Source organism: Hippopotamus amphibius, chromosome 5 (genome assembly GCF_030028045.1).
Source record: "Hippopotamus amphibius kiboko isolate mHipAmp2 chromosome 5, mHipAmp2.hap2, whole genome shotgun sequence".
Classification (NCBI taxonomy): Eukaryota; Metazoa; Chordata; class Mammalia; order Artiodactyla; family Hippopotamidae; genus Hippopotamus; species Hippopotamus amphibius.
Genome location: NC_080190.1, coordinates 139053514 through 139066672, shown reverse-complemented (window position 1 = coordinate 139066672; position 13159 = coordinate 139053514). Strand labels below are relative to the sequence as shown.

Sequence of the window (13159 nt, the reverse complement as noted above, 5' to 3'; positions counted from 1 at the left end):
AAGGCTTGGTTTTTCTTTGTGTTTTTTAAGTTGTCTGAACTGCCCATACGCTTCCATCATTTTTAAAAGCCCATGATTAATATTTTTAAGGACCCCCTAAGACTTCCTTGACACCTAAGACGATCCTGGGTCTTGGACATATCTCATCAGTGTGTTATTGGCTATCGATGATCTGGAACTTTTAGACTTTTACTTTGTGGAGAGTTCTCTATGCTCAGAAACCTCAGGTATGTGACAGGAAGAACGTAGAGATTCCCATTGGTTTTCACCAATGTAGGACACTGTCTGCCTGGTCTAGAGGCATCCAACACAACTGCCAGCTCTGGAGACCAATGACTTTTGTGTGGAGTTAGAAACAGTTCAGTGTGGGCTCTAGGATGCAATTTTGAAAAAGGGGTGGCTCTTGCTTACAGATATTTCCTAGGTGGCTACATCTGACCTGTCAATAGAATTGGAGGGGACAGGCCTGCATCTCCATGCATGAATGACTCAGCTGCATCTAAGGGGGCTGCTACCAGGGCCATGAGCCACCTTTCCCCTGTGCACCCCAGCCAGCTTCACCAGGGGAGAACACCCTTCTCCAGCCCCTTTGGCTTGAAGGAATCTCAATCTGCCTCCCCACCCCATAGCACTTACAGTCATCTACTACATATATACATATATATATATATATATTCATTTATACAGTGTTTCTATGTGCTACTTTTTAAAATAAATTTATTTATTTATTTTTATTTATTTTATTGGCTGCATTGTGTCTTTGCTGCTGCACACAGGCTTTCTCTAGTTGCTGAGAGTGGGGGCTCCTCGTTGTAGTGGCTTCTCTTGTTGCGGACCACGGGCTCTAGGCACGTGGGCTTCAATAGTTGTGGCACATGGGCTCAACAGTTGTGGCTCACAGGCTTAGTTGCTCTGTGGCATATGGAATCTTCCCAAAACAGGGCTCGAACCTGTGCCCCTGCATTGGCAGGCGGATTCTTAACCACTGTGCCACCTGAGAAGCCCTCTATGTGCTACTTTAAACACCTTGTATACTCATTTAATCCTCAAAACAACCCTATATCTCATTTTATCATTATCTTCATAATAATATCCCATATTATTATTACTCCCATTTCAGAAATGATGAACCTGGGATATAGAGAGGCTGGATAACTTGCCGAGGGTCACACCACTCTCAAGTGTCAGAGCCAGGATTTGAACCCTGACTGTGTGGGACCAACTATCATACACTGCTTCTTGCCTGAGAGCTCACTATTGCCTCAGCTTCTTTCCTTTAGTTGTTGTGAACTGTGATGTGGAATGTTTATTCTTCTTGTAATAACTTTTCATGTATGGACGTCTCTCTAAGCGGACTTAAGTTGCTCAAGGGCTTACGTTGGCTCTGCCACTCTGTGGAGCTATCAGACCTCAGGAAACCCCACATCTGTAAGTGATGGTGATGACATCTGACCTGCTGAGTTCACAGGGATATTGTGAGGATTAAATGAAGCAATGTGTATGAAATACGTGCCACCCATAGCACTCGGCATACCCTATTCAGTCAACAAATATTTATGCTCAAAGACCTGGGGATACACAGAAGACAGCAAGAGACAAAGCCCCTGTTCTCATGAATGCTACATTCTATTGGGGAAGAAAGAAATAAGCAGAGTTACTCAGTGATTGTTTGGGTGGAAGTGAAGGTAACATTTAACCCCACTGTGATCCAGTGAGACCACAGCTACAGAACACCTGTGGAACTAGCCAGATGTCACAGACAGGAAAGGAAGACACCAAAGAAAAAGGCATAATGAATCAGTTCAGAATTGGTCTAGATCAGTGGTTCTCACACCTGGCTGATCTCAGAATACCCTGAGGAACTGTTAAAAATACAGATTCCTGAGAGTGCCTGCAGCTGAGAGCCAAAAGCCCGGAGAGTGGCCCAGCTCTGGAGACATACTGTTTACACTTGAGCCGCCAGCGTCCCTCTGCAACAGGCACTGCCACAGCCGACTGATCCGCCGTGACCCAGGCAGGGCGCCCTGCGGAGTTGTAGCAGGGGGGAGGAGCCGCGGTTGGAGTCATGCTCTCGGCCCAAGCCACTGTGACCCAGGCGGGGCACCACTGCTCACTCACTCCCAGGGGAAGGAGCCACTATTGTACCCTCTCTCTCCCCACACACAAGCGCTTACAGACGAATGATAAAGGAAGCTCTGCTGGTTGCAGAATAATACATAAAGCCCAAGGCGGGTAGAAGGACATCTACAGCGGAGACCCCAAGGAAACAGAAATATTAGTATTAATTCTATTGATCTGGTCCATTCTGGGGTCAGTTATAGTTCTTTTTTTTTTTTTAATTAATTACAATCTTAGTTCTAAGGGATCTACACGTTTTATAACATATTTTTTTATTTTATTTTTTATTCTATTTTTATTTTTAGCCTTTTTATATATTTCTATTTCTAAGTTTTTCGTAGTGCTGACTGTATCACTACTACCTTCTTTTCATCTCTATCTTTTATACATTTCTATTTCTTTTTTTCTTTTCATATTTCCAGTCACACTACACTATTCTGTTGCCCTTCCTTCTATCCTTTTTTAGATTATTTTATCTTAATATACCTATAAGCAATATTATCTGTCTGCTCTGTTTCCTTGCTTTATTCTCCAGATGACACACTGCTTTGGTATTTATTATTAGGTTTTTGTCTTTATCTTAGTTCTAAGTATAATTGTCTGATTTCATTCTGAGAAGCTTCAGTCCATCTGGTGGTACTCTAGCTCTTTATTATATTTGATCCTAGCTTTCAATATCTCCCTGGATTTGTGTTTGTGTGTGTGTGGTGTTATTTGTTTGTTTGTTTGTTTGTTTTTGTTTTTGTTTTGTTCTGTTTTGGTTTAGAATTTCTGTTGGTTTTCTCTTTGAATGTCTGATAGCATACTGCGGTTCTTCACTCAGGTCTTTCTAGTGCCTTATGTTCTATTGGATTCAGTATTTGCATGTCTTATACATGTATGTGTTTCCTTGACTTAGTATTTGTTTGACTCAACACTCTGCCATTAGTCTGAGGTTTTGACAGTCTTCTTGAAACCCCTTTATTGCCGGGACAAGAAACCTCTGAAGTTTGGACTACTGTGAGAAAACAAAGAAACACCATGCAGGCAAAGGAGCAGGAAAAAGCCCCACATAACCAAATAAATGAAGAGGAAATAAGAAAATTGCCTGAAAAAGAATTCAGAGTAATGACAGTAAAGATGATACAAAATCTTGATAACAAAATACAGAAAATACAAGAAACAGTTAATAAGGACTCAGAAGAACTAAAGAACAAGCAAACAGTAATGGACAACAAAATAACTGAAATTAAAAATACTCTAGATGGTATAAACAGCAGAATATCTGAGGCAGAAGAACCAATAAGTGAGCTGGAAGACAGAATGGGGGAAATAAATGCCACAGAGCAGAAAAGAGAAAAAAGAATAAAAAGAATAGAAGACAGTCTCAGAGACCTTGGTGAAAGCATTAAGCACACCAGCATTCTAATCATAGGCATCCCAGAAGAAGCAGAACAAAAGAAAGGGTCTGAGAAAATATTTGAAGAGGTTATAGTGGAAAACTTCCCCAAATGGGAAAGGAAATAATTAATCAACTCCAAGAAGCACAGAGAGTCCCATACAGAATAAACCCAAGGAGAAATACACCAAGGCACATATTAATCAAACTAATGACAATTAAACATGAAGAAAAAATATTAAAAGCATCAAGAGAAAAGCAACAAATAACACATAAGGGAAAACCCATAAGGATAACAGCTGATCTTTCTGCAGAAACTCTGCAGGCCAGAAGGAAATGGCAGGATATACTGAAAGTCCTGAAAGAGAAAAACCTACAGCCAAGAATACTCTACCCAGCAAGAATCTCATTCAGATTCAAAGGAAAAATCAAAAGCTTTACAGACAAGCACAAGTTAAGAGAATTCAGCACCACAAAACCAGCCTTACAACAATTGCTAAAGGAACTTTTCTAAGTAGGAAACACAAGAGAAGGAAAAGACCTACAAAAACAAACCCAAAACAATTAAGAAAATGGTAATAGGAACACACATGTCAATAATCACCTTAAATGTAAATGGATTAAATGCTCCAACCACAAGACACAAACTGGCTGAATGGATACAAAAACAAGACCCTTCTATGTGCTGCCTACAAGAAACCCACTTCAGACCAAGGGATACATATAGACTGAAAGTAAAGGGGTGGAAAAAGATATTCCATGCAAATGGAAGTCAAAAGAAAGCTGGAGTAGCAATACTCATATCAGACAAATTAGACTTGAAAGTAAAGACTATTACAAGAGAAAAGGAAGGATACTACCTACTGATCAAGGGATCAATCCAAGAAGAACATATAACAATTGTAACTATCTATGCACCCAACGTACGAGCACCACAATACATAAGGCAAATGCTAACAGCTATAAAAAGGGACATCGACAGTAACACAATAAGAGTAGGAGACTTTAACACCTCACTTACATCAATGGACAGATCATCCAAACAGAAAATAAATAAGGACACACAAGCTTTAAATGACACATTAGACCATCTCAACTTAATTGATATTTATAGGACATTCCATCCAAAAACTACAGAATACACTTTCTTCTCAAGTGCACACGGAACATTTTCCAGGATAGATCACATCTTGGGTCACAAATCAAGCCTCGGTAAATTCAAGAGAACTGAAATCATATCAAGCATCTTCTCTGACCACAACACCATGAGACTAGATATCAATTACAAGAAAAAAACTGCAAAAAAATACAAACACATGGAGGCTAAACAATACACTATTAAACAACCAAGAAATCAGCAAAGAAATCAAAGAGGAAATCAAAAAAATCTAGAAACAAATGACAATGAAAACACAACAACCCAAAACCTCTGGGATGCAGCAAAAGCAATCCTAAGGGGGAAGTTTATTGCAATACAGTCCTACCTTAAGAAACAAGAAAAATATCGAATAAACAACCTAACCTTATACCTAAAACAATTAGAGAAAGAAGAACAAAGAAACCCCAAAGTGAGCAGAAGGAAAGAAATCACAAAGATCAGATCAGAAATAAATGAAAAAGAAATGAAGGAAACAATAGCAAAGATCAATGAAACTAAAACCTGGTTCTTTGAGAAGACAAACAAAATTGATAAACCATTAGCCAGACTCATCAGGAAAGAAACGGAGAAGACGCGAATCAACAGAATTAGAAATGAAAAAGGAGAAGTAACAATGGACACCCCAGAAATACAAAAGATCATGAGAGACTACTACAAGCAACTATACGCCAATAAATTGGATAACGTAGAAGAAATGGATTTTTCTAAGAATTTTCAAAATTTTCTAAATTCTTAGAAAAATACAATCTTCCAAGACTGAACCAGGAAGAAAGAGAAAATATGAACAGACCAATCACAAGTACAGAAATTGAGACTGTGATTAAAGACCTCCCAACAAACAAAAGCCCAGGGCCAGATGGATTCACAGGCGAATTCTATCAAATATTTAGAGAAGAGCTAACAGCTATCCTTCTCAAACTCCTTCAAAATACAGCAGAAGGAGGAACACTCCAAAACTCATTCTACGAGGCCACCATCACCCTGATACCAAAACCAGGCAAAGATGTCACAAAAAAAGAAAATTACAGACCAATATCACTGATGAATATAGATACAAAAATCCTCAACAAAATACTAGCTAACAGAATGCAACAGCATGTGAAAAAAATCATACACCATGATCAAGTGGGGTTTATCCCTGGGATGCAAGGATTCTTCAATATACGCAAATCAATCAATGTGATACATCATATCAACAAATTGAAGGATAAAACCCATATAATAATCTCAATAGATGCAGAAAAAGCTTTTGACAAAATTCAACATCCATTTATGATAAAAACTCTCCAGAAAATGGGCATAGAAGGAAATTACCTCAATATAATAAAAGCCATATATGAGAAACCAAAAGCCAACATCATTCTAAATGGTGAAAAACTGAAAGAATTCCCTCTTAGAACAGGAACAAGACAAGGGTGTCCACTCTCACCATTATTATTCAACATAGTTTTGGAAGTCTTAGCCACAGCAATCAGAAAAGAAAATGAAATAAAGGAATCCAAATTGGAAGAGAAGTAAAATTGTCACTCTTTGCAGATGACATGATATTATACATAGAAAACCCTAAAGACTCTACCAGAAAACTGCTAGCACCAATCGATGAATTTAGTAAAGTGGCAGGATACAAAATTAATGCACAGAAATCTCTTGCATTCCTATACACTAACAACGAAAGAGCAGAAAGAGAAATTAAGGAAACCCTCCCATTCACCATTGCAACAAAAAGAATAAAATACCTAGGAATAAACCTGTCTAAGGAGGCAAAAGATCTGGATGCAGAAAACTATAAGACACTAATGAAAGAAATCAAAGATGACACAAACAGATAGAGGGACATACCATGTTCTTGGATTGGAAGAATCAACATTGTGAAAATGACTGTACTACCCAAAGCAATTTACAGATTCAACGCAACCCCTATCAAATTATCAATGGCATTTTTCACAGAACTAGGACAAGAAATCTTATGATTTGTATGGAAATGCAAAAGACCCCAAATAGCCAAAGCAATCTTGAGAAGGAAAGATGGAGTTGGTGGAATTAGGCTTCCTGACTTCAAACTATACTACAAGGCCACAGTGATCAAGACAGTATGGTACTGGCACAAAAATAGAAAGGAAGATCAATGGAACAGAATAGAGAACTCAGAGGTAAGCCCAAGCACATATGGACACCTTATCTTTGACAAAGGAGGCACGAATATACAATGGAAAAAAGACAGCCTCTTCAATAAGTGGTGCTGGGAAAACTGGACAGCAACATGTCAAAGAATGAAATTAGAACACTTCCTAACACCATACACAAAAATAAACTCAAAATGGATTAAAGACCTAAATGGAAAGAAAATCAAGAGTAAACAAATGGAACCTAATGAAACTTAAAAGCTTTTTCACAGCAAAAGAAACTATAAATAAGACAAGAAGACAACCCTCAGAATGGCAGAAAATACTTGCCAATGAAGCAACAGACAAAGGATTAATCTCTAAAATATACAAGCACCTCATGCAGCTTAATACCAAAAAAGCAAATAACCCAATCCACAAGTGGACAGAAGACCTAAATAGACAATTCTCCAAAGAAGACATACAGATGCCAACAAACACATGAAAAGATGTTCAACATCACTAATCATTAGAGAAATGCAAGTCAAAGCCACAAGGAGGTTTCACCTCACACCGATCAGAATGGCCATCATCAAAACATCTAGAAACAACAAATGTTGGAGAGGGTGTGGAGAAAAGGGAACTCTCCTGCACTGTTGGTGGGAATGTAAGTTGGTACCGCCACTATGGAAAACAGTTTGGAGGTTCCTTAAAAAACTAAATATAGAACTACCATATGATCCAGTAATCCCACTACTGGGCATATACCCAGAGAAAACCATAATCCCAAAAGAAACGTGTACCATAATGTTTATTGCAGCACTATTTACAATAGCCAGGACATGGAAGCAACCTAAATGCCCATCAACAAATGAATGGATAAAGAAGATGTGGCACATATATACAATGGAATATTACTTAGCTATAAAAAGGAATGAAATGGAACTATATGTAAGGAGGTGGATAGACCTAGAGTCTGTCATACAGAGTGAAGTAAGCCAGAAAGAGAAAAACAAATATTGTATGCTAACTCATATATACGGAATCTAAAAAAAAAAAAAAAAAAAATGGTACTGATGTACCCAGTGACAAGATAAGAATAAGGATGCAGATGCAGAGAATGGACTGGAGGACATGGGGTTGGGGGGGCAGGGGGCGAAGGGGAAGCTGGGATGAAGTGAGAGAGTAGCATAAACATATATATACTACCAACTGTGAAAGGGATAGCCAATGGGAAGTTGCTGTATAACAAAGGGAGATCCACTCGATGAGGGGTGATGCCTTGGAGGGCCGGGATGGGGAGGGTGGGGGGGAGTCGTGGGAGGGAGGGGATATGGGGATATGTGTATAAATACAACTGGTTGACTTTGGTGTAGCTCATAAGCTGGTACAGAGTGTAAAACAATTATATTCCAATAAAGAGTTAAAAAAAAATACAGATTCCTGCTGCTCTACTCCCATCCCATCTCCAATTCAGCAGAATTGGAATCAGGGGTTGAGGGCTGGGAATATGCATTCAAAACAGCTGCTAAAGTAATTTTTATCTTCACCACTGTCCTAGGTAAGTCAGTTTCAGTAATATGATCTTAAAAGCCAGATTAAGGGTATGAAATTTGTCCAAAGGGCTTCTCTAGCTCAGGGGTCCCCAACCCCCAGGCCATGGACCAGGACTGGTCCGTGGCCTGTTAGAAACTGGGTTGCACAGCAGGAGGTGAGTGGTGGCTGGCAAGCGAAGTTTCATCTGTATTTAGAGCCGCTCCCCATCACTCCCCATCGCTCGCATTACCTCCTGAGCTCCGCCTCCTGTCAGATCAGTGGTGGCATTAGATTCTCGTAGGAGTGTGAACCCTACTGTGAACTGCGCATGTGAGGGATCTGGGTTGTGTGCTCCTTATGAGAATCTAATGCCTGATGATCTGAGGTGGAGCTGAGGTGGTCCCATCAGCCCCAGATGGGACCATCTAGTTGCAAGAAAACAACCTCAGGGCTTCCACTGACTCTGCATTATGGTGAGTTGTATAATTATTTCATTATATATTACAATCTAATAATAATAGAAATAAAATGCACAATAAGTGTAATGTGCCTGAATCATCCCAAAACCATGCCCCCCCCAACCCCATCCCCGGTCCATGGAAAAACTGTCTTCCACAAAACTGGTCCCTGGTGGCAAAAGGGTTGGAAACTGCTGCTCTAGCCCAAAAATCAATCTTCCGGAGATGTAGGGTCATTTTAACGTAGGGTCATTTAAATTGTAGGGTCATGTTAAAAATCCTGGTTCATTTGAAGAGATATTGATAATACTTTTTGTTGTGTTCATTTCTGGTTTTGTTTTCCCTTTATGGGGGGCAGATTCAGTAACAACAAACTCCATTCTAATGACAAATCCTGAGAAGAGATGAGATTACCAAGCCCTCCACCCAAGTGTTTCTTAGAGGGTGGTCCTCCATGCCCTGCTCTGAATTGCCTAACAATGCCAAACACAGCAGGGCGTGTGCACTGATAACATTCTTATGCTTTTCAAAAAAAACTTCAGGTGAACAAATACATAATTTTTTTACATACCACAAAATTCCCCACTTAAATCATTTAATGTGTACTATTTAGTAGCATTCAGTACATTTACAATGTTCTACAAACATCAGGACTAGGTAGTTCCAGAACAATTGATCACCTCAAAAGGAGGTAAGTAGTCTTTCCTCATTTACCTTTCACCCAACTCCTGGCAACAGCTAATCTGCTGTCTGTCTCAATGGATTTGCCTATTTTTGATATTTCCTATAAACTGAATCATACAATGTGAACTTATGTGTCTGGCTAGCAATTCCACTCCTCAATATATACCCCAAAGAACTGAAAACGAGTATTCAAACAAAAAACCTGTACCTGGATGTTCACTGCAACACTATTCACAGCAGCCAAAAGTTGGGGAAAAAATCCACATGTTCCACCAACTGGTGGATGGAAAAACGAAATGTGGTATATCTGTACAATGGAATATTATTCAGCCATAAAAAAGGATGAAGTACTGATTTACACTACAACATCAATGAATCCCAATGACATTATGCAAAGCGAAAGAAACCATCCACAAAAGACAACATAGTGTATGATTCCACTTATAGGCACTGTCTTATACATTTTAACATATTACTCCATAGCCCGATATGATATGCTGTTTCAATGTAGGAGTTTTCCAGATCAACAAAAATTCTGGACTGTCCCTTGGCAGTCCTGTTGTCTTCATCAGTATAAAAAATTTGGATCTTCTACAACATAGTTGTACAGGGGAGTCAAAAATCATATTCAAAGTAGAGTCATATTCAGATGGGTAATATGTGGATAGAACATAAAACAACTTCCTGAGCCCAGGTTGGGTAATGCTAGACTAAACACAGGATGAGCAGGGAGGGAGGGATTTCAGAATCTTACTTAAATCATTTTATAACTCTGCAATGTATATTTTTTTCTTAACCAAAAGAGGTCATATTTTATTTTGGATTACACTATCACAGCTGGTGAGACACTTCCTAATTGTTTTTGTACATATTTGGAAGTTAAACGTATCTATTTGGTTTCATGCAAAGAGACAAATGGAAACTCACAGTTTAACCTTTCTCTATGGCATCTTACTCTGATCAGCCTTAAACTGACAGGGAATTGGCAGTTTTTCAAAGTGTCCTTCTCCTTAAGATGCTAATAAGCCTCAACAGGGTGGAAACTGGTGTCCTCATAAGCTCTTTTTCTTTTCCTTTTATAAAGCTCATTCCAGAGCCATCTCGAAGGCTGCATTTTAATAAATGGCTTCCAGTCTAGCAGACTACATGCTGGTTTCTTGGAGGCTGAAAGGGGTTCATTGCTTACCGCTTCCATCAGGCCCTTCACGGTGGGAGATTTCAACATCAAGGCATCGAACACGTCGTCCGTCTCCTTCCTCACGTACAAAAGCACTGAAAGAGAAGGGGCGGGAGGCCATGACTGCGGAGCCCTCACAGCTGCCCCAGGAGACTGCATCCCTCACACAGGTAGTCAGAGGCTGCCATTATTGGACCCCTGACCCAGACGACATCCTACAAGGGTGACGGGGCACTTGTAGCTGGGGACTGTTACGGAGGATTTGAGGAAAGAAACTGACAATAGAGTAACACCTGACAGGCTGGAAGATGCTGTCACACATCGTTTACATTTGAATTTCTTAAGATGGGCACACAATCTCTTTATGACCCATCTTTCTGTGACCTCTGTCTTCTACTTATTTGTTCATCATTCAACAAATATTACTGAATATCCATCTGGGCCCCAAGGTCCCAGGCCGCATGCTGGGAGCTGGGGTTGCAGCACTGAGTTAAGACACAGCCTGCCCTTCAGGAGTCTGTAGTCCACTTAGAGAGGCAGGCATTCCTCAAACGAGCAGACAGATCAACAGAGTTATGAGTTATGAAGGAAAACACCACAAGTGAGTGCCTAGAGGGGCCTGAGCTTTTCAGGGGCCTGGGGAGAGAGGGTTCCCGGAAGGGTATCTTGAAGGAAGTTTGAGTTATGAAGGGTTTATAGGCAACACAGGCAAGAGGGGTGGGGAGTGGGACTCCCTACGTGGCGCAGTGGGTAAGAATCCGCCTGCCAATGCAGGGGACACGGGTTCGAGCCCTGCCCTGCGAAGATACCACATGCTGCGGAGCAACGAAGCCCGTGCGCCACAACTATTGAGCCCATGTGCTGCAACTACTGAAGCCCATGCACCTAGAGCCCGGGCTCTGCAACGAGAGGCCACAGCAATGAGAAGCCTGTGCACCACAATGAAGAGTAGCCCCCGCTCTCAGCAACTAGAGAAAGCCTGTGTGCAGCAACGAAGACCCAACGCAGCCAATAAATAAATAAATACATAAATAAATAACAGAGGGGTGAGGAGGGCAGGAGAAAGAGAACAGGGAGAGCACACTCCAGGCGGACAGACCGAGAGGCCTGGAGGGAGACAGGGCATTTCGGAGGCACCTGAGGGAGGAGCTCAGGACCTGGTCTGGCCTTGACCCCCTGCAGCTAGCTGTGGGGCCCTGGTCATTTAACCTCTCCAAGCTGTGGTTTTTCTCTGTAAAACAGGGATGATGATACTATCTCCCTCATAGGGCTGCTGAGAGGGTTAAGTGAAATGAGTCACGTGCACCTGGCACGCAGCCAGCGCCCATTCCTCCATCAGGGGGCTATTATGAAGCTACTATAGGGCCCTCGTGCCCTCGGCGAAGGCAAATGCAGCTTTCTGTTCATCTCTCTATAACCTAACACTCTGAATCTGACAGTACACAGAGTATGAGAGAAGGTAGGGACCCCGGGCGTCATTAGGGAGGCAGAGATGCTCTGGCGCTGCAGACCCACCCTTACAGCAACTGCACAGGCTTAGCTCCCGGAAGAACTGGGAGCTGCCATTCAGATGCGATCCTCCACGCCCAGGGAGCTGGCTGCTCTTTCTCTCCCTCCTGGATTCTGGTTCTTCCTTCAAAGAGAAGGAAGAGCGCCCAGGCGGAAGCCCCAGGCACCCGGCTGCTATAGGAAAAATGCCCAAGTCAAAACTCTGCTGAGCTTGGATCCCAACTACGGTGAGATGCCCACTGAGCCACAGCCACCACCAGCCTGAGAGAATGAAGTTGGAGCCGGGAAATGAAATCAGCTCTAACCCAAACTCCCACCCTGTCTGCCCCTCCTGCCCGATCCCCAGGGACATCACTATAATGGCAACATCTATGCACGTGACTTCTGCCTGCATTTTCTTTCTGTAGCCAGATGTTCAGTTTCTGTAGGACCACAAAAAAAACAAGAAGGAAAAAAAAAAGCCCTTAAGTTTTGCAGTTTCTTCTCTTCACCAAGTATAAGAATAAAATACCAACTAAACAGAGTGAATGGGTCTCCAACGATTTCCCAATGTAGTCCTTTGGAAGGAATATTGTATAGCCCCCATTTTGGCTAAAATGATCTAGGGACCCAATGGCACTATAGGAGAACTTAATGTTAGCAGCACAATGAGAAATAATTAGACCATAGGCCCTCAATTACTACTAGATAAGGGAAATTAAAGTTAAAACAAAACAAAACAATACAAAAAACCCCATCAGTGGTTGTTTCAGAGGGACATTCTATAACTTCTTCCTGTAGCCCCCAACAGAAAAATGTAATTTCCAGTTGGCTGACCCTAAGGAAGCCCCCCAACCATGTTGTATTAAAATGAGTACCACTTCCACTGGATTTACAGACCTCTTCTTCGAAAATCATTGTCTTTGACATAGTGTGGCTGCTACTCCTGCTGCAGGAGTCCCTGGAAAGGGTTAAAGGGGGCGTGGCGGCAGGCTGATGGGCTGCAGGGCCACCACCTCCTGCTGGACGTGTTGACAGCACAGCTGCCTGCCGGGCTTA

At 41.5% G+C, this 13159-nt stretch overlaps 1 protein-coding gene across 6 annotated transcripts in view; it reads right to left on the bottom strand.

Moving 5' to 3' along the window:
- GRHL2 (grainyhead like transcription factor 2) overlaps nt 1–13159 on the bottom strand; it is a 175059-nt gene that overhangs the window by 7717 nt on the left and 154183 nt on the right. For all 6 annotated transcript variants that reach the window (XM_057736476.1, XM_057736481.1, XM_057736477.1 and 3 more), the window contains one exon: nt 10622–10707. In XM_057736476.1, the coding sequence (XP_057592459.1) occupies nt 10622–10707 (86 nt within the window). The remainder of the gene's footprint in view (nt 1–10621; nt 10708–13159) is intronic.